Genomic DNA, 27,641 nt, shown 5'->3' with positions numbered 1-27,641 from the left:
ATTTTTCATTTGCTTGTTACAGATGTCTACCCCGTTGCTCTCAAGGTAATCTAGACAGACGCAGCTGAAAGCCTGAATCTTATGCCTTAGACATCAAAGCAAGCTCGCACAAAGAAGTATTTCTTCACAACGGTGAATCTTCATGGTAAGTTAGGATTTCTATGGCAATAGGCAAGTCATACTTAAATAGTGAAAGGCGAAGTCTGGAGCCCGTCCAGTCTTTTCATTAAGGACATAATATTTACGTCTAACAGGCCCTTTTTCTTGTGTATACAAGTATATATTTTTGTTTGACGCGAACTAAATCATTTTCATTTAATTTCCGGTAAACAAAACCCACGCGAACAGGGCACTTGTTCCAGACCATAATAAAAATGGATAAGACTGTCAGGAAGAAAAGGCCCGCTTGAACCGTCGCCTCAGCTCACTTTTGTTTCTGCTTTCTGCCAGGATCAGAGAATGCATTTGGGATTTGAGGGCGAGTTTCTAAAGGCAAGGAAATGGTTTTTAAGGGGGGAAAGAAAAGGAGAAAGGTCTAATCAAGCTCGGGTTGTTCAAAGGGCCTGATTTTGGGGTTGAAAGTGTGAGTTTTATGGTGCATCAGCATGCCACGTTAGGATCGCTATGGTAATGAGGAGAGCAATAGCAAGCGGCCTTCAAAGGAGGCACACTCCATTTGAGACAGTCTATTAAGATACATTTGCACTGACCTTTGGTTTCATGCTAGCTTAATACACTCAATCTGCTCCCCGCTAGAGATAGACTTCCTCCACCTAATGCACTTCGGCGGAGCTGGGTTCTGCTGGGCTTCGCCCGCCCCCCGAGACGTGCTCTGTTCCGACGCTGCAGCCCCGGTCTCCTTCTCCCCAGAATAAAGGACTGCCAGTCCCCCAAGCTCGGCGGGAGCTCCCGCCCGCTGTCCCCAGCCTTTCTGACCAGCTTCTAGCAGCAAAAACTGGCCACAAAGCCTGAGGATTGCTTCCCTTCCTCCCCACCAAACGTGGGAGAGGAAGGTAGGATGGGGACTGGAAGATCCCCCTCCTCGGGCTGCCTCTGTCTCAGGGAGTAGGTGTCCCGCTGGAGGTCCCCCAGGAGCTGGAAAGAGGGGTTCGCTCCGAGGGCAGACAGCCGTACCCCCTTCTCGCTCTGCCCGGTTCCGCTGGCGCTGCGGGGCAGCGAGCGGAGGCTCCGTGGTGCGGGGGAACTTGACACCCGCATGGCCGGGGCCATGGGCGCTGGGCCATGGGCCCGGGAAAGTTAGAAGTCCATGTTCCAGTAATTGTCTTGTTGTTTATTTTATCCAAGTACCCTAGTGAATAGGGGAAAAATAAACACGGGGGAAAAAAATTCAAACAGTTGAGTCGTCTTTAGTGCCAGCCCTTGTGGTTGAATAAAAAGGATGGTCCAATTTCTATTGAGCTGAGAAATCTTTGAAGTGGGAGTTATTATCTGAGAAATTCCTGCTCGTCGTCCTAACAACGCTGATGAAACGTAAAAGGTTCTTTGTCAGCGATTTGTTCTCCTCTCTGTCAAACTCACCCTGCCCGTTAGCTTTAAACCGTTTCTAAAGAGATAAAATCAAACTTTTAAAGATAACTTTAGGGGCCCAGAGGGCGCAGAAAGTGCCAAACTATCGGATCCTGTGTATAGACATACATCTGGATATATGTGGCTGTGTCTGCGTGAAACTCTGACTGTGTACAGATGTCCATAGATGTCTGTATGACCTTACAGTTCGAAAGTTGAAATTATGTCCATTGTTTTTGCATTTCATTCTCCAAACTTTTCCGTCTAATAAATTATTCCTATGCACACTCTGCACGGAATGCGATTATTGGGCGAAGGCAGAAATGTTGGGTTTCATTAACACCACTTTGTGACCAACAAATGTTTTCTCTCCAGTAGAGTGAAAGCAAGAGTGTAGACATAGAGTAAATTCTTTGATCATTTAACAGTCCGAATACCTATCAAGCATGTATATACTGCAATGTATCGAAGTTGTTAACGCATTCAAAGTGATGGCTTCCATATGCTCTCATGTTTTACTGTCTGTACGTGTAAGGATAGTCAAACTGCATCCCTTTTGTATCTTCATTTTATAAACATAATGGTGTTGTACTGAAATGTTTCCCTGATCAAGTTTTATTTAGTAGTTTCTCATTGGATATCATGCAATGCCCTGTTCGGAATATGAATTCCTTGAAGTTGTAACTCATCAGTGTACTTCTGTTTTAGTTGTTAAAGAATTATCTGAGCCCAGTCCTGCCATTCTAAGCCAAACCATTAATTTAATGGGACCTTTTCTGAGTAAAGACAGAGTCAAATTAGAGTGGAGTGGGTATTACTATTATTATTGTTATTACTTTTTGGTCTTGTCATATTTATGGGAAAATCTAGCACATTCTTTGTGACCTGTACAGAGAAGAAACCTCTGAAAAATGTAGCTTGCAGAAAAACATTTACAATGTTGGTATATTGTATCTCTTTCCAGACTTCTTATATTCCTAATTTTTCTTTATCACATGTTTGGCAATGAAGGAATGTTCTGTTGTGTGCTTGAATATACTATTTATTTTTAATACTTGGATTTTTTTTACAATAAATATTTATAAGCATTTCATTTCTATGGTTATTTTTACAGATGTGCACTTTTAAATTATGTGTTTGTACTGATGATACCGAGTCATCTCTAAAACACTGTGTAATCAACCTTCTTTTTTTGTTGGTTTTTATATTAGTTGAAAAAAAAAAAAAAAGCCCAAACCTGTGTGCTATTAATGTGGTGTACAATCAAGTATTAATGAGTGTTTTTTTTTGTTGGTCTTTAACCTTTTTTAATGTTAATCGTTTTAGGTTGGCATTTCCATTAAAAGAACAGAACAAAACAAACCCCTTCTTTGGCTTCATTTCTGCGACAACATTTTTCAGATCGCAGACTTCAAAGCAATTGTACTTTAAGCACTGGCCAAGGTGCAGGGTGCGGACACAGAGCCCGGTGTCACCCAGGTGGAGCCCTGTCCCTCCGGGGGGTGGGTGCGTGTCCCGGTTACCTCCGCAGTGGCACCCTGGCTCCTCACGGGCACTGTGCGACTCTGGGGACACTAACACCGGGGTGTTGGGCACCAGCACTCGGGGGATTGGCGTGAGTTTTCAGCGGGGGCCACCCCGAGAGGCTGCTGCTCCCCTCCGCCCGAAGGGTTGTTGTTTCGCAGGATGCAAGTGTTCTTTTGAATAATTTCAACACACCTCCCCCCACCCAGTCCAGAATGGGTCCCAGTCACAGTGAAATAAAACCTTTTTATAAGGTTCCTAGGCGGATCTAGGGCATTTTATTTCTTTTTTAATAGCGGGAGTTCTTTCGCCAGCTACAGTAATCTGAAAGTAAGCCTTCTTTGCCTTGCGTGTTCTCCCGATAGATGTAAATAGGTTCCAGGGTTTCGCAGCTCCCGAACCTGCTCAGAGCTCACCTCGCACGACCAATTCCGGCTTTGCTGCTTGGAGGGACGCAGCAGCCCCGCGGCCCGAACCCGCCGGGCGCCTTGCGCATGCGCTGCCTTGATTGCTTTTAGAAAAGGAAAACTTGAAAGAAGTTGCCTAACACAGAGAGATGACAAAAAGTTGGCTTTAGCTGCCAGGAATATTGTCAATAGAGAATACATTTGACTACATGGAGGGAGAAAAAGAAAGAAAGAAAATAATTTAAGAAATAATAGAATTCAAGAAAAAGAAGTGAAGGAAAACATTTTTGCTGGTCTGTAAAAGACAAAAACTGGCCCATAAAGGAAAGGAGGGCTAACAGTACATGCTAATTAAAGAATACAATTCTATGGTCTATAATGATTGAGCGAAGACATGTACTTATTACACTTGACTGTCAACAAGGGAAGGAATGTCCCCTCAGACAACATGGTGAGAGACGTGTGGGCATTATTAGTGGCCCTTTTATAGACATTGCCTTTTCTTTCTCAATGCTGACAAACCATTTTGGAGGGAACCATCCCCTGTTGCTTCCTATCATCGATCCCCATGCAAGGCCCTGCATTGTGCAAGTGCATTAATTAAAGACCATTCATTTAACAATAGCACATTGTATGTTCAGGAAAGGAAGATTAGAAATATGAATCAGTAACCGAGACCCGTTTCCGCCACCTTACCGGGAGAAGCGGAGGAGAAGGAGGTGCAGCGGGCGGTTAAACACTCTGCACCTCCCGGACGGAGCGGGGCTCAACTCCGGGTAGGTTTTTTGGGAGAGAAATCCTGAAACAGATTACAATTGGAAACAACAACAGAAAAAGGTTGTCGAGTGTTTCCGTGGGCTCCAGATTGCTCGACCCTGCTCGGCGCCTCGCCAGCCGCCCGCTCCAAGGGGCCGCAGCCCGGCACGGCCCGGCTCTGTCCGGGGCCGGGCCCCCCAGCCGGGCCCGAGCGTGTCCGGGGCTGGTGTGCGTGTGCACACACATCCCCACACACATTTCTTATGTCAGCGGCTTTTCTCCGGCTGCACGGAGAGGCACAGGCACAAAACCTGCGTCCATCCCTCCCCACCCCTGAGCTGCCCAGATTTTTGCAGTCCAAAGGAAAAACCATCTGGTGCCCCAAAGCCAGTCGTGACACAAACGTGACTTATCGTGAGAAGGTAGAAGGAATATACGCAGGGAGAAGGAGGTTATGAGGGAGCGGGGGAAGGACAGAAGACGGATTCCCAGTATCACCCACATGACTTACTAAGCGGCTCCAGCTCCTCTAAAACCTCTGGGCCATATGTTAGTTTATTTACACCCTTTGTCTTTTCGTGTGTCGCCTGGTAAAATAATATTCCTGGGGTATAAATGAAAGTAAGCTACAGTAAACAAACAAGGGCAGCGCCTGCTAAAACGATATGTAACATTTCTGAGTTTCCAACAGAGTACGGCGTTCCCTTGGTTATAATGGGGCCAGGATAGCAATTAAAGCTTTTAGTTAAAGCCTCAAGATTTTTAATGCTGAATGACACGTTTACTCCATTTTCTCATAGATTATTTAGTTTTTTGCAGGATTACACTATGGGAGGAGAAGGAAGGGGAAGGACAAAATTAATCGCAAAAGCAACACTTTAACAGTTAAAAAGAAATAGCACAACAGACTAAGGTGTTCTTAATGATGGTAACATGTCAGAGAAACCTCTGCAACTTCCCGCGAGGCTGACTTCAGCCTCAACTCCTTCATTTGGATCCACCCCGCTCCGACGCCAGGTCCACTCTGGCTTCCTTGGATCAGGCGCCGAGACCCTGCGGAGCTGCAGAGGGTGCAGGCAACAGCTCCCGCGTTTCAAAATTCGTGCACCAACTTCGTTTTCTTCGTCATTAGGCAGCCAACCTCATGGCCGGGCTGGAGCTCGCCGGTCTACAAGGACACCTTTTTCCTAAAATAAATAGAACGCTCTAAACAGATCGGCAATTTTTTTTTTTTTTTCTTACCCCCCAATCAATGTTATCCAGAGGCTCGGCTCTATACTGCCGCAAAACCCGTCTCTGGGCCATTGCGGGTTGCCTGGACCGGGAAAGCCACCCCGGGGGTCCGGGCTGAGCCGCCCGCCCGGGCTGGGGAGGCCCCGGGACGTCGCTGCCCCGGCCAGCAGCTCCCTCTTGCCCCCCTTGCCTGCCCTGCCTCGCTGCTGCCCCTGAGGATACCTGCTACAGCACGCCCTGGAAATCAGACAAAAGCGCGGACACCACCACTCCCCCATCATCCCTCCAGCTGTTTCGGGAAGACACACACAAAAAAAATTAGTCTTCAACTTTTGACTAGTGCCTGCTGGCTTAAATTATCCTCTGCCCTGGGTGGGGGCAACGGTGAAGCAATGCGAGCTCCCTGCTGCACCGCCTGCTGCCGCGGGCGGCCGGGAAACAGGGTGCGCCCGAACTTGGGCACAGGCGGCTGCCCGCCCGCAGCCCTCCCTCCTCCCTCGTCACGGGGAGTCCCGGAGTGGGGACTCAAAGGGAGGCTTCAAGGGGGGAGGTTTTGTTATCCCTACCTGAGGACAGATTAATCCCCGCATATACTTGATAAAGATGAAGATCTTGCTGGGAGGAAGAGGGAAAAAACGGGTAGGAAAAGAAAGGAATCACTGGATTGTTATTGTCTAGAAAACAGGCCACCTTAAAAAACCTGTTGTAGAAATACAGAGAGTCCTTTAAGTGTGAAATATCATTTCATTGTAAATAGTCAAAAAAGAGTCGGTAATCCAACTTCCGGAAACTGTTCTGAATTATTTCAGCAGACTCTTTTAAAAGAGGATTAGCAGGGCTTTAGGGGCAAAATCCTTCTGTTTTATTCAATCTCTGATTTTATGTTATAATTACTAGATGTAAAGACTCGCGAATTAGTATGCAGGCGTCGTTCAGACATTATGCAGGTGCTATTCTAATCATTCAGCTTTTTAATTAAGGAACGAGGTAAGAAAACAGAATCATAAAAACACTTTTGTGAGAGCTGAGAAAATCGTGAGCGACTGCATGAATAAAGCCTTTATACCTTATCCTGACAGGTCAGACACCAATTGCCTGACTTACGACCTTTTCTTGCTGAAACAATGGTTAACAGCTTTCTCACCTTGTTCCCATTATAGCCTTTATTCTCGCAGAGAATTTATGGAAATGGCCCTAAAATGCTTACACTAAAGAGGGAGATGCAAAAAGGTATTGCAATTTTAATTGGTGCGTGTCCCGTACAAAGATACTTTAATTCGGGTCGTTCGGGAATTGAAGCACTCGGCTTGGCACGAGGATTTGGATAGATCGAAACGGTTTGAAACATAAAATTGTCCTTTAGGAGAGGAGGGTACACAAACAAACAAAAAAGCCACCCAAAGTTGCCGGAATGCCCGGACAGCCGCCACGGCTGGGACGGCGCAGGGTCCCCCTTTGTTCAGCGCATCAGAAGGCATGGTGTTCCTTGGTCCCGCGATGCAAACTTAAAGCCTTTGCGGGGCTTTGTTATTATTATTTAATTTCTTTCCCTCGCCTTCCTCCTCTCCCCTCCTCTCCACCCTCCCTACGCCTGGCACGACTGCATCACGTGTATTAACATATGAATGAAACAACCAGAGCCAATGCACTTAAGGTAATACCTATGCTCCGATCTCGCCTGATTATCTTTTTATAGAAAGTTACATTAACTAATGACATTTACATAAATATGAATAATTAGTAAGGTAAGTAATTCTGCTCCGACGGGGAAAGGCGGAGTAGGGAAGAGCCTGAGACCTGAGCCCAATTTTCGTCTCCGTAGAGCTGGACGCTGCTTCGCCCTGGCACTGGACAGGAGGCATGGAGTCCTCTGCGAGGAGGAGGAGAACTGTCACGTTTATATTGTTCTCTCTCTTTTTTTTTTTTTCTTCCCCCCCCCCCCCCGCTTTTTTTTTCCCTAATGCGAAACTTTTCTCTTGTGCCCCTCTTTTATCTCCCCTCCAGACCTCCAGTTCTGAGCAGAGTTCAGTGGCTGTAAATGATAGGTTCCCAAAAGCATCAATCCGCGCTCCTCTAGTACTTGGCCGAGAACAATGCAAGTATTAGGATATCAGCAGCACTCGAAATGATCACGCGTTAAATTATTTTGCTTTCACGGATGAGGGGGCTTTTTTCCAATGTAAATCAAGCGCTTTAGTTATTAAGTCTGAACACTAATCTCCAACAACCTTTACATAATGTGGCAGAATGTGCCACACCACTTCGCACCTGCACTCTGAATAGAGCCGCCTTTTCAATGTAAGACACGCTTGTTGCCCCTGGGCTCCAAAGGAGTTGTGTGAATAAGTCAAGCTTTTTGAATACCCCTACTCGCTTTCTCTTCCTCCTTTGATCACAGAAAATGTCTTCTAATTTGTCCTTTTTCATTGTAACAACGTTTTCAAGTCTCTTTTTATTTTCCAAACCACATATTTATAAAGAACATAAATCGCCCCAGAAAACAAAAGTTCTCTCCTCGCCAACTGGCCGAGTAGCCTATGACCACTTTGTTATTCACAAGGAGAAGGGGAAAACAAAGTTCTCGCAAAGACTGTTGCTTCTCGAGTTTGTCCTAAACAAACGTTTAACTTTGGGACGGGACGCGGGGGGAGAAACATGTTTGTTTCCTTCAAAAATAAGGACAGGTCCATTTGCCTTGGCGATCTGCTTGCTGCTCTCTCCAGGATGGTGGGCAGCTGCGTTTCAGCCTTCTCCCGGCGATAAATGGCAAGGAGGAGGGCAGAAGGGACCGGTATCTCTCTTTGACCACTGGAGTGACTGAAGCCTCCACCAACTTCCTGAGCCCACCAGACAGCTCAGGACGAAGCCAGCTGTAGCGAGCGGGTTTGCACGCATTAATTCTTAGCTGAGCTGCCTACTTTGACGACCTTCGAGGATAATGAACTCTAATTTATAAATGAGAGAAAGATGTCAAAGTTAATAGGGAGCGGAACCGCTGAAAAATAAAAACCCACTGGGCCCCTTTCTCCCCCAGCCCTCCATCTCCCCGACACTATTTTTCCGCCGAGGAGTGGGGTAGCGGCTGCCCCGGCGCCGAGTGCGCCGTTCCGGGCCCGGTGGCTCCAGGCTGCCCTGCCGCTCTGCAGCCCCGCATCAGCTGCGGGGGCAGAGGCGAGAGCCCAGCAGGGATTCCACCCCCTGCTTCCACCTCAGCCCTTTCTCAGACATCTCCGAGGTGCTTTGCCCGAGTGTCTGCTAAGGAGCAGTAGGTTAATGGCATTTTAGTGAAGTTGCTCTCTCTGCAGGCTAAGCCCAACCTAGGAGTTTCTCACTCCTCCTTCTCACAGACGGGTTTCCGGACGACTCTTTAGCATCCCTATTCATTAGCACGTTAATCAAGGCTGTAATCCCAGCGAAGAGGTGCCTGTGCATTCCTGCTGCAGCTAAAGCCGCCTCTCGAGCGTGCACCTATGCGCAGCACTGCGCAGCGCCCGCTCCCCCCTCCGACGGGTGCTTCCACCGAGAGGCTGTTTCCTTACATTACCGTAGGCTCGGGGTAAGAAAACTAACAAACCCTTCTAATACAGTTTAAAACACTTTGATGTCTTGCCAAGAAACACACTTCCTTCAAGAGACAAGTCAACATTTGTTTTTCACATTAAATGGCATTTAGTTGCCACTGAAAAAATGATGCTGAAGGACCACTTTTTAATTCGATGTATAACAACCGCGGGGGTCTAAGAGAAAATAACGGCGAAAGCTATAGACACAAATAACTAAATTACCAAAACGTTAGTATATCTCCTAGGTTCATTAATATGTAACAGACTCCCCAGTTAATCTCCAAAAGCCAGTGTTCCCCCTCTAAAATAGCACTCTGGGACGAATTGTACAGGAGATCAATCACTGCTAATGCAGTAAGGTTTACTGCAAGGGGGGAAAAAGCTATTTACACCTTCAAATAGAAGCTTTTGAGATTTAAGAGTAAGGGTCATACATCACCAAGAATAAATGATTATGAATTGGTAAGCGCGCCCTCCAGCCATTAGCTATGCGACGCGATTTATCATTTCTGGGTGTTTTTCTTTTTAAAATCATCTGGCTGTTTGAAAAGAAAAGCATGACGGAGAAAAAAACCACCGCGGGAAAGTTTGTTTTTGCATATACTATAAGTCATCAAAACATGGCTATTCAGAAATAAACGGGGTCACTTATGAACTGCTTAACGAGAGACAATAAAGCCCTTTCATTGTACGCTTTTATGACTCAGGGATCGGTGGGCTTCTCCCAGCCCAGCCTCAGGCCGTCTTTGCCTTTTTTCCTCCTTTCGTTGTAAGTTACAAGCCCGCGAGTGTTGTAAGAAATCATTTACGCCCTAAAAAAAAAAAAAAAAAAAAAGGCTAAAACCAAACAAAAATCGGTTGCCAGGGTCTTTCCGTCGCCTGGCACATATTGAACTTAAACTACACGAGACATTTTGCCACTTTTGAACAATTGCCAGTCTTTATCCAAAATGGTCAGAAACAGCCGTATGAGGACTGGACGGGGAGGACCTGCCCTAGGCGTGATGGTGGTACAGGAGACCTCTTGTTCCTTGTCTCCATCAGAGGGAAAAAAAAAAAAAAAAAGAAAAGAAATGAGGGCTAGTTTGGGTGGAAAACCTTGAAGCCCAGGTCCGTGGAAGCCAGCTTAGCACGTGTGGCACGTCTAGATCTTCTTGTATATATAGTTTTTATTTTTTAAACTATTATCATTGAAACTCTTTTGCAATGCCAAGTAAACCTTTTTCCACTTAGACTCTGCTCAGGGCGGTAGGCATGTTGTTCATCAAATGAAACAATTTGTAATAAAACACATACTTCAGAGATGGGAAAGAATGGCAGCGCGCTGCCGAAGGGCGGGGAGAGGAGAGCTGGCGGCCCCCGCCCCGGCTGCGGGCGGCCGTGGCAGCGGCTCCCCAGGCCGGGCAGCGCGGCCGTGCCCTACAACCTGGGGCAGGCAGCAGATCTGCCGTCAGGGGAGACAGCCGGGACATCCCATGGAGAGGGGGAGCGTAACCAACGAGGTTCTGGGGGGGAAGTCACCTGCCATCTCCTCGAAACCCCTTTCACTCCAGAAACCACTAAGCACCAGTCCAGGTACGAGGTGCTGGCACAGGGAGGACGCCGAGGGCCGCCTCTCTGGAACGCTCTCTGGACGTGGCCCTCAGAAACGCAGGGCGGACCCTGCAGGCCTCTTGCAGAGGTGTGTTAGGACATCTTCTCGGGAAGGTCTCCAGGGAAAACACAGAGTTCCCTAAACTCTTAGATCCCGCTGTCCCGATACGTCGGGTTTCAATTGTGACAAGTGCCTGTTTTCTTAGGGTAAGAGATTTAATGTATCTGGTGAAAGGGTCTGTGGCAGTGAGGCTCACAGCAGGTAAGCAGCTCTGCTACGAGGCTTTTTAGCCCCACTTCTAAGACTCCTAACATATTTGCAAGATTTGGGAATAAAGAGACTTGGTTTTAGTCTCGAGGACGAGCTGAGATTTCTGGTTTGTTTTACAAGCTCGTTACAGGCACATTTGGCCAACGGGCACTGTTTTATGTAAAGACAAAGACACAGAGCCCATTCTGGGAAATGCGGGGCTTTTAGAAAATTGCTCCCTGGCTTATTGTCTACTGGGCGGTTTTGGGAAAAACCGCTCAAACACAAAATCCAAACTCAAGGCAGTTGCACGCGATGGGCTGCTGACCCTCCGAGTGCCAATACCTTGGAGGCACATGGAGACATGGGATGCTGTCCTCTCTCATCTTCTGGGCATCTCCCTGCTCTCACGGTAAGCACCGTAGCTCCCCTGAGCCAGCCGCGGAGAGCCGGGGGCGCGGGCGGAGGTGGTGCAGGACCCCATTCGGACAGCCACTCCGTGCCCCTCGCCCACCAAAACAGTGGCCGCCTCGCCGTGGATTTCACTGGGGCATGTGCAAGTGTGCACAGTGCAGAGAAGCGGGAGGACTGTGGAACCCTTGCCCGGGTGCAGCCGGTGGGATGCGAAGAGGAAGGGAGGCGGCTGGCACTGCCCGGGCCTGCCCGCACCCCGGCCCCGTGCAGCCTCCTCTGCCCACGCCGAACAGCGCCTGCCGCCCCCTCCCCCCGAGAGGACGAGTGATGATAAACTCGCAATTCGCCTTTGTCACAGGAGAGCAAAGGGAGGCCGTTCCCTGCCTCCCTGGCGTCCCCACTGGAACGTCCACTTCTTGGTCCGCCAAAGAGGACTGGGGGGGGCAACACGTTCTGCTCAGAAATCCTCTTTTCTTTTAGAAGCCTATCTCACAACGCAGAGGAAGGAAAAGAATAATAGCCTGATATGATCTAGTTCTTTGGAATAGATGAAATTGTTTCCTTGAATATCTAATGTTGCAATTCCAGTTCGAAGTACACCCATTTCCTCTTTATTACATCATTCTGCATTTTATTTCTATGATTTTATGTTTTACTGCTGTTCCTGCAGAAGTCTATATTTTCAGCGTTTTAGAAAGTCTCTGAAGATCCATAAGATTATTATTTATCTGACTTTCTGTGTCTCCGAGTGCTGTATACATTATATAATTGCCTTAAAATGTTTTCATAAATTACATTCAGAAATGTGTCATAGTAAATTACCTTTGTAATAAAATGTAAAAAATGCAAATGGCTGTTGTCTTTATTACGTTTTAAACCATTGGTTTATCTGCACTATTTCACTTGTCAGTTGCACAATATGTTGTATAAAGGGAAAGCACAGTTTGATAACAGATAGATGGAACCTCGTGTGTAATCTAGCAGGCACGTACAGTTTGGGTCATTTCCTTATCTCCCGCAGAAAAGACATTATCCCCCTCATATTTACATACTTTTCAATATTTGTCAAACAATCATAAATTATAAATTAATGAAATGTTCGACAGTCTTCAGAGATCAGGCTAATGAAGACATTTACCTTTTTGGTGATTTGGATTCTCATCTTTGTAAGTTTAATGACATTTAGACTCTCACGGTTTATTAGGCTTTATTAGATTTGTCCTTCACTCCTGCTGTCATTCAGATGTCTCTGCATAAACATCACCTGCTTCAGGTAGAAGAACAAATCGTCTTCTTTGGAGCAGCAGCGACACCAGGCCTGGGCGCGGAGCGGGGCGCGGAGCAGGGCCCGGGGCCGCGCAGGCCGCGCGCTGCTGTCCTCGCCCGGCGCCGCCGCTGCTCGCCACCCCGGCCGGGCTGGCAGCGCACCCTCGGCCAGCCCCGGGGCCGGGAGCTGCTAAACGCCCTCCCAAGCCACGGAACCCATCTGCCTTTGGTTACCGGAGCCCGAGCCCAGCCCGCAGACAGGCCCTCGAGGCCACCCCTGAGGTGCCAGCGCCGTGCGGCAGCGCTCGGCGCGGCGTTTGCTCCGCGCTGCGTTCCCCGGGCTGCGCCCGGTGCCGCGGAGCGCTGGGCCCGCCGCGGTGCCCGGCCGGGCGGGCAGCCCGGGAGCTCGCTCTCATGGGCGGCACCTGCCTCCCCAGCGCCATTAGCCTGCAGAAATTAAACTGTCCCCAGAAAGGTCGGCACTCGTCCTCCTGCACCTTTGCCTGGAGAGGCGCACGCCAAATCCCACCGGCCAGCCCCTGGCGCCATCTTCTCGGGAACAAAGACCCGGGGCTCCCCAGCCTCGCCGCCGCCCTGTAATCGAGTTTCCTAATTTCATTACTCCGCTGGCAAATGTCAGGAGCATGTGTTGGGGCACGCTACCCCCGCCTCTCCGCACGCCCTCGTCCCCGGGGACCGCCGAGTGCCTCGACGGCCGGCCCGGCCCCGCGCTCCTCCCGGCCTCGGGAGCAGGCAGCGGGGCTGGGCGCTGCCTCACAACCTTTGCGCTCCATCAGAGGTCGGGTCTAAGCCTCGAGCCACGAACCTCCAGCATTATTTGCAAAGGCTTCCAAATATTTCCAAACAACGCTTTTTAAAAACACAACGGAGAGTTATTAAAGCGCTTGTTGGTAAAGTGAGCATGTGTTCTGCAATCATCAAAAATTGATATGTACCACCAGTAAAGTAATTATGCACCATCCTGAGGATACGAGAACAGTACATTGTTAATCCACTTGCACACCCGTTGACTTGCAGCATCAGGCTGCAAATAGCTTAATTAAGTCATACACGTGGAATATAACCATATTGTTACGTTGCATTATGCACACTATATCTCAATTTATTGGGACAATTAATGCCAGTGATAGACCTCGGGCGAAAAATATTAACCACAAAGCACTAAAGTTGCATTCTGGTGACATTTGCAGTACGGCAAGTAAACATTGAAACAAGACACAGCCTTCGAGAACTGCGAGGACTGTCGGGGATGCCTCTGTCCCAAGCCTGTCCTTTGCAGGCGGTGGGCAGCCAGAGGGAACGACCTCCACATTTCTCTGTTGGCCGAGTCCTGACTTGCGGAAACGCTCGGAGGACCAAAACCGAAAAAAACCCCCTATTCTTCTTTACTTCAGGGAAGTTTGAGTTGGTTGGGAGCTCCAGGATGGGTCCTCAGAAGGTGTGAAGTCCAGAGCAAGGGGCCTCAGAGCCAGAGCGAGTTCCCTTGCAGAGCAGAGAAGCTGTAATGTAGCTGGGCGGGGATGGAACACCCACGTTTCACGGGCAGCCTACAGCTGGGAGGACACACCAGCCCGTCTAATATGTTGCACACCGTAAACACGACCGCATGTCCGAATTTCCTCCAGGGAAGCGGTGAGGCTGCGTCCCGGGACACGACTCTGGGCTGGCTCCCGGCCCACCGTGCCCGGGGCGCTGCAGAGCTGACCCGGTGGGCCCGGATGCCGATGGAGTCGGGTCACAACGTGTCGGCAGTGTCCAGTCAGTCAGTGGCCTTTTAGAATGGCGAAGCTCAGCTGGTGACCAAGGTGGGGACGGTCAGCCCAGCCGGCGGTGCTCAGGCCCCCGGCCCAGGACAGCCTGCCCCCTCAGCGGCTCCAAACTGCGGGGCTCCCCCGCTCGCCGCCCCTCGAGGGACCCGGGCGGTGAAGGGAGCGCCAGCAGCGCTCACAGCATCGCGAATCCCCGGGGTTCTCCAGGCGCTCTGCGCAGGCTTCACAGCCGGGGCTGAGCGGGGCTGACCCGTCCCATGCAGAGGGAAGAGCTGGGGAGGAAGGGCCGAGGAGCAGAGAGTTTCTTTGTCCAGATCATTTCTGTAAGCCGGGGCAGGTACTCTTCTGGGCATCATGCTACTAGGTGGTACCCCTTTATCCTCTGATTTACGCCCTTTTCTGTAAAGCTGCTCGGAATCGGTATTATTTTATGGGCAACAAAATATTCCTAAATCAAAACCAAAACTTCTTTGGTCGACCGATTTAACTGCTTCCTTCAAATTTTCTAAACACCCTTTGATGGTGCACTGTCATTCCCAGCGGGATGATGCTCTTCCAATTTCCCCAGCTCGCGTTCTTTGGGGATTCAAGGGAAGATTTCCAGCCTCTCGAGGTCTTTGATTTAACGGATTTCTCAAGCGTTTTGGGGAAAAGGCGTCTGGAAGATCATTAGGATTCTCCCAGACGTGTCTCTTGCCCACGTCGAGGTGACCCGTTAAGCGCAGCCGCAGGTGGAGGCAGGAGCACAAGTTAGAGCCGTGCGCTGGGCAGCGGCGGGGCTCAGGGGCTCAGGTCAGGGGTTGCTCAGTGGGACACAGGCGTCCGCCCACACCACGACGCCCAGGGCTCCTCAGTCCCCACACACACGAGTGGGGGAGCTGCTTCTCCCAAGGTTTTTTCTGACAGCATGTCAGCGCTTCTCGAAAGCCGCTGCGCCAGCGGGGAAACGACTGGGAACTGGTTTCTGCTCCTGACCGCTGTCGTGACTGGGCTGGTGCCGTCTTCACCCCGGCAGCGCCTGTCGGGGAGCCACTCCCGCAGGTCGTTAGGCATTAGGAAACTCCGCAGTAAATCTGCTCTTTGAAAGGGGACAGTGTCCATTGCGCTATTCGCCCACTCAGACACCAAAAACCACGCTCTTCCCTCCACTCCGTAGCTGGCTTTTAGCAGAGTAGAGGGTTATTCTCCTCCTGTTTCGTTTAATCGTTTACAAATAAAGCCAAATACCAAGAGTTCAAATGCCCACTGTCCTGAGGAAACAGCCGGCTCTCGGGGATAACCCTCGGCTCCCGGGCACTGCCCGCAGCGCTCCCCGCACGCAGACTGGACCACAGCGGGACCTTGGGCCCCCCTTGGTGGCTGGCAGCACCTGCCGCCCCCACGCGTGGGCTCGGCCGCTCCCCCGTGGCAAGGCAGCCGGCCTCGGGCACCGCGCTCGGCGGCCGCGCTACCTGTGCGAGTGCCGGGGTCCCCGGCCGTGGGGCACCGGGAGCTGCGGGCACCGGGACGAGCCGGTCCCGGCCTCTCCGCCCGCCTCTGCGCGGCCCGGCCGGGTCCCGGTCCCGCGGCCGGGGACAGAGGTGCGGGGGGCGCAGCCCGGTGCTGGGCACCTGCGGGCGGCTGCAGCCCCCCTCCCACGGGAAGGGAGCACGCTTGTTCTGCAGGATGGGAGAACTATGGAAGAAGGGGCAGGAAGAGAGAGGAGCCCGGGCAGGACGGGCAGAGCTGGCAGGGAGTTTTCAGTCCACTCTGCCCCTGCAGATTATTGACCCCCCTGCACAGCCGGAATTATCTCCTTCACTCCAGCGGCACCAGAAACTGTCCCGTTACTAAAGCAGGTGGGCACAGCCTCGGACTCAGGATGAGGCACCACATCTCTGTCCTCGCTTCCAGCCGGGACAACTTTCTGGAAGCCAGTGACAGTCTCCGAGTGCCACTGGGATCACAGGAGTTGCAAAGCTTCTTACGACAGAGGACATTGGAATTTACTAGTGGTTTTAGGGCTGTTTATGAGTGTTTAATAAGAATAAACAAAGTCCACACCTAACTCAAACCCCTGCCCCACGCAGTCGCTATCCTGTGGTATTTATTTTTGTTATAATTGTAAATCGCAGCTATTATTTGAATCTATTTATTTACTCAGAAGAAGGACAGGAGCTGATTCACAGCACAGCCTTCAGCTGCAATCCCTGCAGTCCCTTAGACTTGTCCTTTCTGGCTACGGCCGGGAAGCCCTCCCTGAAGACCAGACATAGGTGCTGGTAAATTAAAAAGTAACAACACCTTGTCCAGGGACTATGAATGCCGCGTCTTTTTTTAAATTAATACAAATTTTAAAACATAAAAAAAAAAAAAAGAGAGAGAGAAAAATCATGAGTTGAAGAGGAAAGAAAAACTGTGACATATGAATTGCAAAAGTTCACTTTTGTTTATTTATTTGTTGAGACACTTTTAAGGGGGGCGGGAGAAGTGGGACAAAGAACGATAAACGTAATAAGAAGCTAAAAGTCTGGAGGACTATAACTTTGTTGGATTGGTTTAAAACGGGCAGACTCTGTCTACCTTTGGCCATCTGGCTGATTTAAGCTTTTGCCCCCATGCTGTATGATTTTAGCTTAAAATCTCTTCCGTTGCAGTGCCGCTTTTATTGAATTCATCAAAAGCAAACTTTCCCTGAGCTTTTTTTTTTTTTTTTTTTTTTTTTAAGAAGGGCTAAAATAATAAGTCGACCACTGTGACATTCTCTGGGCTTAGGCCATTTTTCATAACGCAGCTGATACGCTTTTGTGCAGCTAAGGCGACCAAACAGATGAATAACGAGAAAAGTCTCTCGAAAACTAAAGCTTCCAGCTTTTCCCATCTTAAAAAGTTAAGTAAAATGAGAGGTGCATGTAAAAAAAACCCCATCCAAATCCAAAACCCAAATCCCATCACGCCAAAGATCAGGGCAATACTTTTATACCTCTGAATGGTAACGATGCCTTTTAAACAACTTACTGCACACACGCGCGCACACACACACACACACACACACACACACACACACACACACACTCGCACAAAACTTTAAAGCTTGTGAAACTGCCCAGGTGGTGTTTATAGGACTGTAGCCAGTGAGTTGTAAAGAAATCCGAGACAGTTGAAGATTAAACTATTTAGAATTACATGACAAAACAAATTTTTTTCTCAATTTGATTCCTGTTTCACTGTATCCACCGTGTTTAATGCAGGGCTTGAAGGGTCAAGTTGTCTGCAGCACTAAAGAAGAGTCCCACAAATTGTGATGGTTTGGCAGGCGGGGGTAAGTTTATTATTATTTTTGACGTGTTTTCTCATGAGTGTATGCTTGTGTTTAAAGTTTGCGTCGCAAAGAAAATATGCCCTCGTGATTTTAATGTCATTTTAGCCATAAACCAGTTTTGTGCTCAGAATCACGTCTCTAATGTTGTTGATGTTCTTCCTGGAGTTTTGTCAAAAAAGAAAAAATACTCTTGCTTCTCCCAGCAGCAGAGCCAGACCCCACGGTGCGGGACTGGGAGGCGAGTGCCTCTATGTCACAAGGCAACAAGTAAGAATTTCACGAGCGTTTGCCGGGGTTCAAAATAATAGTTTTTATTTGGCAATTTGTTAGAGTTTTCTTTTTTGGTTGATTTCTTTTTCATCCTACTGTCATGTTATGTGTTTATTTATTTATTTTGCACGTGCATCCCCCAAACCTGAGTGCCTTAAGATTACAGCTGTGAACTCCCTGTTTATTATGAAAAGTACTGTACGTACAGGCTGGGTGGAAGCACAGCCATTGGTTCAAATAAAATGACTATTGATTCAAAGTGCGAGCCCTCCAGGCTGAACCGAGAAGGAAGGAATGGGTCATCATTTTTTTTTTCTTTTTTCTTTTTCTTTTTTTTTTTTTCTTTAAAAGACAGAGCGAGAGAGAGACACTTCTAAGCTGTGAGTGTGACAACCACGACCCAGTCCTTTGATTTTTTTTTTTTTTTGACAGATAGCAGGAAAAAAATCCTATGAGAAATAATAAGGTTTGCTTGAAAAAATCTGCAGGTAAATCACCCTCAGAAATAAATTCCACCCTTTCCTATTCAAAACACGGCTTTTTAAAAATTGCGACGACGTGGGGAGGATTGTGGATAATAAAGTAACTCGGTGCCTCCTCCCCCTCCTCCCCACGCACTTTCAATGAGGAGCCAAACTGCACTTCCCTGCCACCGGTCTCTTCTCGCCCAATTTCTCCGGAGATGCTCAGTGCATCGAGCCGGCTGGCAATGGACAGCCCGTCTTCGTTTGTCCGGGGGATGGGGAGGGAGAGGAAGCAAATACCAGGAAAGAAATAAATAGCAAGGAAAAGAGGAAAGAAAAAAAGGAAAAAAAAAAAAAAAAAAGGATGAGGTCAGAACAGTACAATAACCACCAGCTTATTGGAAGGCACTTGTTAGCAACGGGAGGTGATGGTGCAGTAGCTACACCCCGGGCACCCTCCGAGCTTCCAGCCCTTCCACCCGGGAGCTGTCTGGAAACGATCACAGCCGGCTCACAGCTAATAATGCCCTTCGCAGAGGTTTGGTCTGCGGTGCTCGCAGAAAATGCAACTTTTGCCCCATTGGTTAGCTAGGTGAATTAGCACACACTGCAACTGAACAGTACTTGACCTTTGCCTTTATGTTTGCTCAAATGTTTGCCTAAAACACAATCACCCTTGACAAGAGAGCATGCTACCGTGTGACACTGCCTATTCAATAGATAGATGTTCCCTGCCACACACAACCCAGTTCAGCATTTTAAATAGCTTAGGTATTTGTAAAAGCCGTATAAATTAATGTCTGATGATTGCTAGTTGCTGGTTAAAGAGCCGACTATTTAACACGCAAAATAAGAGTCGGCTTTAAAAAGTCCAAACCAGACCAAACCAAAGGATTGGCTGTACAGGGATATGAGGTCAGAAAAGCGAACTTGTGGCCAGGGCGATCAACAGATCCTTCATCTGCCCAATTCACAGCGTGGCTTTGTCGAGCTGCTCTAGCAGCTGGGGTTTGGGACCGGCTATTGCAAATGTATCGTGGCACGCATCCTCTCAGCCCAGGCACTGTCCCGACACCGCTGATGGCACAGATTTGAGGGCAGAGGTGCAACCGCGCACCTGAGAAATTCATAGGTGACACAGGATGGGGGCAGGCAGGTTACCCTGATGTAAATCTGACTTAGCCTTCTTCTCACAAGCCTCTCTTGCTGAAATTGGGCAAACATCACAAAACTTTAGGGGAACAAACAAAAGTCGCCTTTTGGCGGGAGTGTTCAGTGCGTGAATTTGATCGCTGGGTCCAAGGCATCGCCCTGAAGGCTGCTCGAAGGCGCGGCGGAGCCGGGCAGGAGCCGGGCGGCTCCGGGGGCTGCCGGACGGGCAGGGGGCGGCCGGGACCCCGCGCCAGAGGCGGCACAGGACGGGACAGGAGGGGAGGCGGAGAGGAGCATGGAGCAAAAAACATCACCTTTCATAAATACAGTCACCCCTCATATTTATGAGGCAGCGCATCATTCATGAGTAGAATGACACCTGATGTGCGGCTTTTGTTTCAAAGGATACTTTATTATTTGGAAACGTGATAAAGCGGTTCTCTGGAACAGAATATTTATACCAAATGCAGTTTCTGATGTAAGCGGATACCTGCACATCTTGATAGTACTTCCAGTCAGTAAAATACTGCGCAGCCCAACAGGAAAAGTAAAAATGATATTGCAAGCAGTTGCTCTGCTTTGATTTACCTTTACTGTCTTCATCTGGAGATTTTTTTTTTTTGATGAACAATTTTTTACTGTCTATCAATTTTGGGAAACAGCATTTCCTCCCCTTCTCTCTTTCTGTGTTTTATTTTCACGCCACTATTAAGTCAGGAGCATTTTGGAAAATTGATTCATGTTTATATTAATTTTTTTCTTCAGATCTAACATTAATTTGGCATTAAAGCCAAACAGATAGGCTGAAACCAGCAAGCTAGCTTAGTCAAAACAGTTGTTGCAGAAGCGGGATTGAATGGCACCGAGTGCGAAATTTAGCCTATACTCGTTGCCAGTTAGACAGAGAATTTATTTCTATAAATCATTGGAAATTTTTAAATCGACAATTATATTATCTCGTTTACAACTATGAGGGAAATGATGTTTAGAAAAACAGCAATCGGACTTGACAAATAAGATATTTGCAATTGAAAGGAATCCAAATCTAATTTCATTGGAGGCTGGTTGCTGCCCGATGAGGGTCTTTCCCATCCCACGGACACGCGTGGGGGGCGTGCCCAGCCCTGCGCCCCCCGCGCTGCCCGGGTCGCGCCGCAGCCAAAGCGCCGGCAAAGGTCAGCGGCGGCCGAGCGCCGCCCCCGCCGCGGCCGCGGTGCGCAGCCCCCGCCCGGCGCTCCGCGGCTCGCTCCGCTCTGCCTCCTGACACAGCCAAACCTGGTGGAAACAACCTTCCCCACAGGCTGAAATGATACCTTGGATGATTTGCCTCTGTATGGCTGGGTTTTGATGTGGACACATGTTTCCTTAAGCTTGTAAGTCACGAGTGACCTAGAATAACATAGCACGTACCCCTAGAGGCAAAACAACCGAAGTGAACTTTCAGGCCAGATGATATTCAAAGCGAAGTTGTGCGGAGGCGGCCGGGGCTCGTTTCTGCCAGACAGAAGCGGGGTCAGACCCGCGGGGACGGGCGGTGCGGGGCTCCAGCCACGCAGAGCCGCACACGCCGGGCACCGCCTCGGCTCGTAGCCAGGGAACTCGTTGGGAAACTTCACCTGAGAGAAACGGGAATTGAGGAAGCATTCGAATTAACTGAGCATCGACACCGGCAGAGTTTTTAGAGTGTTTAGAAGTGTTCTCCTTGATTTTGCTGGGATTTAGAGTCTTTAGGAGGGAGAAATCATCGGTTAAAGGAGAGACAGATTATTCTGTGCAGGCACTGACAATAATGATTTTAAAACAAAACCATCTTTTAAAATGGGAACAATCTTTATATGAGAATTAAATATTTTTATTCATTTAGGCATAGAAAAGCAAGAGTGTCTATTTTTTTCCGAATGTCAAGAAAAAATAATTTCGAATGTTATAACCTCCATTTTAAATAAGGGCTTGATGTGTTCCCGAAGTTGCTGTATTCGTCTAATTTTGGTGGGGCGCTTTTTATATTTATTAGCTTTTCCTATGGAAAAGGTAATTCTCCAGGCACCTCGAGAAAAGTTGGAGGGTTTTGTAATTTTTTTTTTTTTTTTTTTTTTTTTTTGCCTGCAGTCCAATTCCGGTCAGAAATTCTGCTCCTTTTGCACAGTAAAGGGCTCTTCCAGAGCAAAGGGCACAGCCCAGCATCATCGCCTGTTTCAGGAATACCCACATGGCTTGCTTTGCCTTTATATTTTTAATTTATAAAGGATGAGATTTGCTGGCAGGAAGATCAAGGAATTGTCTCTCTTCTATATTTGCTATGCTGCGCAGGTATCTGTAATTAGAATAAGACACCCAGCACAATGAGCGGCTATTGTATGAGAGTTTGAAGCGCGACAGTTCTTCTTCTGGTTCAGAATCGCTGCCTACAGTTATTCTCCGATTTCCGATGCCTATTATGTATACAATCGAGCCTATAATTACCTGCTGATTTCTTTGTAATTGTTAAAGAGAGTTTGTAGTGCTCGGGCAATATTGTCCAGTCGTTATGTCTCCAGAAGCTGTCATGAAAGCTTGAATATACTCTGTACAGTCTGCAAGTAATCAATGAAATTTACGATCTCGACCTCCCCCTCCACACACATTTCCTGTCCAAAGAAGAAAAATTGAGATATGAAGGTGTCCGGGTCTCCTTCCCAGCACCCCTTACAGGGCGGCTTTGGAAGGGAAATGAGCGGCAGGCTCTGTAGCTTCACACGGTAGCGAGACCTGGGTGGGAATTTCCCGCGAGCGGCGGGGCTGGGAGAGCCCGACGGGCGGCCGGGCCCGGGGCAGCCGCAGGGGCTGTCCCCGCCCCGCTCCGCGGAGAGCCCGGCCCGGCTGCGCGGCGGCCCCGCCGCGCCTGTGCCGGTGGCGGGGCGGCGGGGCAGGTGCGGGGCGCGGCGGGAGGCTGGGGCTGGGCACGGCAGCCCTGCCCCGCTCCCCGCCGGGCTGCGGAGGGCGATGCCTCCGGCCCCAGCCGAATGGCCCGGTCCCATCGGCTGTGCTGAATCGGCACGGAGACGCCGCCTCCCCGCGCCCTCGAGTCCCCTCGGGGCCGTGCGTGGCTCTCCGTGGATCCCAACTCCACGGTCAGGCTGCTGCTTCCCCAAGCCACCTCCCTGTATCCCCTCGCCCGCGCCTTCCAGGGCCGCTGCAGCCCGGGGGGACCCGGGGCTCCCCGCGGAGATGGTGTCACCCATCCCGGGGTGGCTGCACTTTCACCATCTCCCCGCGGACCGTCCCAAGCTTGTCTCTGTTTCAGGGGAAGAGAGAGCTGCTCCAGGTATCTCGCTGCTTTCCTAACCGCCGACCCGCTGCGGCTTTTTAAAAAAATCTGTTATTAAAGCAACATTTAGGGAGTGTGCATAATTGTATGGTTAAAAGGCATGGCTGATGCATCTCAGCTCAGAAGGTCGGATCAGGGTAGCAGCCCCCCGCCCGAAAAGATGGGGGAGGAGAGAAAAGAGGGGGGCCTGAAGTTTGACTAAAAAAAAAAAAAAAAAAAAAAAAAGACACTTGCAGGCTGACACAATGGTGAATCCGCCCTGACCCAACAATTAATCTTGGGAAGAGAATGTGACCAGATAGGGTGGGAAGTCGATTCCCCGGGGTGGGTGTGTGGGACAGGAGGAGGAGGGAAGGGAATTGGTCTTGAGCCCCAGGCCTGTCACATCTTCTTCCAGTGGTTATCTTTCAGAGAGGTGAAACCCAGCCTTCTCCCATCCCTTCTCTGTAAGACCCAGGTACTGCCTGCAAGTGGATGGTGTGGGTGTGTTCCCAAGGTCTTCCAGTGCCACAGAGTCACCACCTCAGTGATCATTTTTACGACAGACTCCCTTCTGTGGAGACTTGGCTGTCCATGTATTGGATGGTACACCCAGAACATTCCAGCTGTGATCTACAGCCAGACATGAAATTGCCACAGCACATTGCAGGGACATACAATGCTCTAACACCCACGTGTCCATCCATGACTGCCCTGCTGGTAAAAGGTTGTGTTACCCTGTTTCATGTCTGTCTGACGAACACGCTGAAGGGAGGCCCCTGAGCCCCAGGAAGCCATCCGAGTCCCAGTCCCTGCTTACAGCCCTCCAGCGAGGGGTGTATCTGACTATTTGCAGACCACAGCAAATGTTTCCCAGCAGCATAAGCCCAGACAAGGGGCCTGATGCCCTTGTCTAAATTAATTGACTTCAACTAGGCTTTTTGAAGGTGGTGATTTACTTTCAAAAATAGCTAAGGAAAGGTAGCTGGAGAGAGAACAAGCTCTCACCAAAGATGTCTGAGTGTCATAATAAACCTTCCTCTAACTTCCACTGTCCTCCCAATCTACCATATTCTCTTGCCCAGAAGCTGACTCATTCAGAGTAGGAAACCAGCCTGTGATGGAGTTAATCAGCGAATCGTGTGGGAACGCGTTTTAGCCAGGGCACCAAAGCCAGTGAAACCGATACAGCACAGACCAGTCATTTCTGTTATTTCCTCTGCTGGCATTTTAATGAAAAGGAAGTAGCTGTAATGCAATCCTTTTGGAGAAATCAACACTTCCTGCTGTTTGAAGCAAGACAAGGAGTTCAAATCATGAGGGCTAATTCCAGGAGGGTTACATGCATGGAGTCACATGTGAACTCAACCAGACACTTGTCCTCCTGGAAAGAACCAAAACTAGACCCAGTTTTTAATCTAGGATTATTTATAGCCTGTCCTACACATGACAATGTGACAATGACTGTTGTTGCGTGCAAAGAAATCAAATGCACACTGGTGTATTTGCATGGACACTCCTGTTTTTTTCCCAACATTTCAGCATTTCATGGCCTCACACAGTCCAGAATTGTCTGATTTTTTTTAGAAAAGGGTGTTAGTCTCACATTCACGACTCTAACATTAACACAAAACCATTACTTGGAAAACAGCATCATTTTGCATCATTTGTTGGACTACAGTGTGATGGGCATGCTTTTCACTGTACACATCTGTTATTAACATCAGCATTAATTAGTAGACTTGGTGATCTTCTCTGGGCCCTACGCAAGGGTCATTGTCATCCCAGTGGTGTCCTTGGCTCAGCAGGTGGGAAGGCCCCAACCTCTAGGAGAGTCTCAGGCCCAAGGCTGAGGAATGGGGGACACTCAGGTTGAGCAGCACCCGTGCTTATTCCTGGCTGCTTTGGGGAGGAGGAGAGGACAGGGAGGGGGGGCCTTGGCACACGCCATGCCCAGGGTCATCAGGACTGGAGAGAGCCCAACACACGAATAAACTACCCTCCATCCCTGCCCCTGAAATTCTCAGGCACAAAAGTAGACCCAAATTATAAAAGCCTGTTCTGTGCATCAGCAACAACAACAACAAAAAAAAGCCCCCTATTCTCCCCTGACTTTGTTCTTTTGATTTTTTATAGATCAAAGGCAGGATAGAGAAAAAAAATTGGCAGGCGAAGATAGACATTGTTCTAGTGACAAGATGAGGGTCCCGAAAGGAGAATGCTTGCTCCATCGGAAGTGGCTGCGTGGCAAAGGGAGAAACCTCACTTTTCAAGCCCCTTTGCGAGGCATTGTCTTTGGGGCTGGCGCTGCTGCCATACAGTAGGGTCCCCATGGCAACGCAACCTGCTGCTGCTGCTGCTGCTGCCCCTCTTCCAGAGTTGAAGGCACTGAAAGGCAGCTGAAGTGACTGGGCTTAAAGAGCAACAGAATAAACAATATTTTGATTCATTGGGAGAAGAGAGAGAGGCTCCCGCCCCCCCACCCCCGCCCCCCGACCCATGAATGCTGGCATTGTCCATGCTTTTCTGAATCTGATTTACCATATCATAACCCCTAGGAAGAAGAAAACATCAATATCCCGAAGGAATGGAGATGTTTCTATGGAAAACCTAGGAATTTTAGTCCATAACAGATCTGGTGTAAAAATCAAAGAGATCAAAGGCGGCGCTCCCAGGAGTATAGATGCGTCTCTGAATTAAAGATGGACGATGCAGACTACAAAGTACTTTTTTTCCACCCTTCTTTATTCAGGCCTCTGTTTCCATTTCAAGGGAGGCGCTGTCCCAACATCATATCTGAGTCCAGACAGTCACCGCGAACAATGCTCGCGAAGGGGGAGAAAGGCTAAAGAAAGCAAATCATAACAACCATCCGGCCTGGCAGGATTGTTTCCATTACAAACCCGAGCGCAACAATTAATTACGAAATTGAGGGAAAAAAAAAAAAAAAAAGGGCGAGGCTCAAGAGGAGTGATTAATATAGATGGCAAAGGCTGCGGGGAGTGGTGTTCGGGGCTCTGTGGTTTGGGGGGCAGGTTTGCTCTCCGCCACTCCCTGCATCCCAGTATCCCGCCCTGGCCGCAGGGCTGCGGTGCGGGCCGGAGGAGCGGGGCGGCCCCAGCCTGCGGCTCTGCCCGCGGAGCGTGTGCGCGGCCGTGCGCACCCGCGGAGCCCCCGCGGCCGGGCCGCGCTCCTGATCGATGGGCGGCTCCCAGGGTGGCTCCGGGTCTTCTCAGGTTGGCACCGGTCCACCGAGTGCCACAAAGAAAGTAAAAAAAAACATTTAAAACGTGACGGGATCAGTCAGCTCGCCTATCTACCAGCAGACGCTTCATCACGCTCGGCCCGGACCCTCTGGGCCGGCCGGAGCGAGGCCGGCACACGGCTGTCCCCTTGGGGTGCGGGCACTCATCTCCCTGCACAGCCATGCCCTCTGAAAGGTGAAGTTTTTCCATGCAGACCCCCCCGACCCTTTTTCCCGGAGGCTGGGAAGCGTGGCAGCAGAAACGCGTCGTTTAGAGCCCAAGAAGATGAATATTAGAGAAGTCAATTAAGTTGTTTGGAAACACATGCAGGAAAAAAAAAGCGCTGGGACTACTGTTATGAAGAAAGCCAATTAAAATGGTTTGATAAGCATATGTATTAGCAACAAGTGTAGCACAGAGGTCAGAAACAACACTAAGTAAACAGAGTTGACAGAAGAGTGAATCTTTTGTGGCGGGTGCGCAGCTGTCCGGCCTCCCTTTGTCCGGGAGGAGGCTGGGTGCACGCTCCCTGCTGCCCTCTCCCCAACTCAATGCACAAAAACAGATTGGGATGTTCTGCATGCATAGGCAACATTGCAGCTCCAGTCCTCCCTTTTCTGTTCCTTCTTTAGGAGACAGGGCTCTCCAGACATTTTTTCCTGACAGTAACAAAGCGGGGCTGTAAAACAGTTCAGAATAGAAGGGGAGAAAGAAGAGAAAGGAGTCCCCGAGGGGGAAAAAAGCGCCATGTCACGGGACAAAAGAATAGGAAGTTGAAAATAGAAATAAAACTGAAAGCAAGAATTATCTTGTTAACAGAGGTGATTTTTTTTTTTTTTTTTTTTTTTGGTCCGGAGTCGTCTTTGTGAAAGTTTTAAAAGTATCACGACGTGGAACAAGTGTGTAACTCCTCACACATACTTCAGTCAAAGATTCATGAGCTTCCGAGAGCTTTGATGGCTTATTTATGTGTCAGCAAATTCTGCAGCTTAAATACGTTTGAAAAAACAGATCTGGGGTTAGTTGGAGTCCCGCAGACATGGCTTTAAATGTGTGGGGTGGGCAGGGGATTCCACCTGGGCCAGAGAAAGGAAATGAAAAGATCAAGAGACAACGAGCAGTTTTCTTTTTATTCTGAGTCTGGAGAATAAACACAGGCCAGGTTGTTTTCTGAGACTGAGGTGAGCGCCCGGGGTGGTGTTAGGAGCACCTCGTTCAGTAATAGAACACATTTTTCCTGGCAGGGCAGCTGAGGCTCCAGGGCTGAGCTGTCCCAGCCGTGGGAGCCGGGTGTGTCTCGGGGCTGTCATCCAGGTGATTTTCTCCCTTGGGTGATCGGATATTGTTATGTGAGAACACATCACTTTCTTCTGCCACCACTTCCCCAGGAAAGGAAGCACTTTTAGAGAATCATGTTTCACTTAGCTAAAGCCTTGGCATCACCACCACCTTGTACTCATCTTTAGTTCTGCACTTGTCTTTCTAAATTTAATGTCACCGAAGGGGGGAAAAAATAGTTAAAAGGATCCGGGGTTTGGGGGGAAACGCCGCTAAGCCGGGATCAGCAACAAAGTCCCAAGAACACAAACACCTCCCTGAG

General features: G+C 49.2%; 1 protein-coding gene across 3 annotated transcripts in view; it reads left to right on the top strand.

The window, feature by feature from the left end:
* Positions 1-27,641, top strand: part of ZIC4 (Zic family zinc finger 4) — a 157,305-nt gene that overhangs the window by 7,902 nt on the left and 121,762 nt on the right. For 2 of the 3 annotated variants that reach the window (XM_077785664.2, XM_077785665.2), the window contains one exon: positions 23-2,889. In XM_077785664.2, the coding sequence (XP_077641790.1) occupies position 23 (1 nt within the window). In that variant the 3' untranslated portion in view covers positions 24-2,889. Of the gene's footprint in view, positions 1-22; positions 2,890-17,553; positions 17,625-27,641 lie in introns of those variants that run through there. The other variant, XR_014957207.1, reaches the window with a different exon arrangement.

The sequence above is a fragment of the Lonchura striata genome, chromosome 9 (genome assembly GCF_050655825.1).
Source record: "Lonchura striata isolate lonStrDom1 chromosome 9, ASM5065582v1, whole genome shotgun sequence".
Lineage (NCBI taxonomy): Eukaryota > Metazoa > Chordata > Aves > Passeriformes > Estrildidae > Lonchura > Lonchura striata.
The sequence above is the reverse complement of the archived record's forward strand: the minus strand, read 5'-3'. Positions and strand labels throughout refer to the sequence as shown.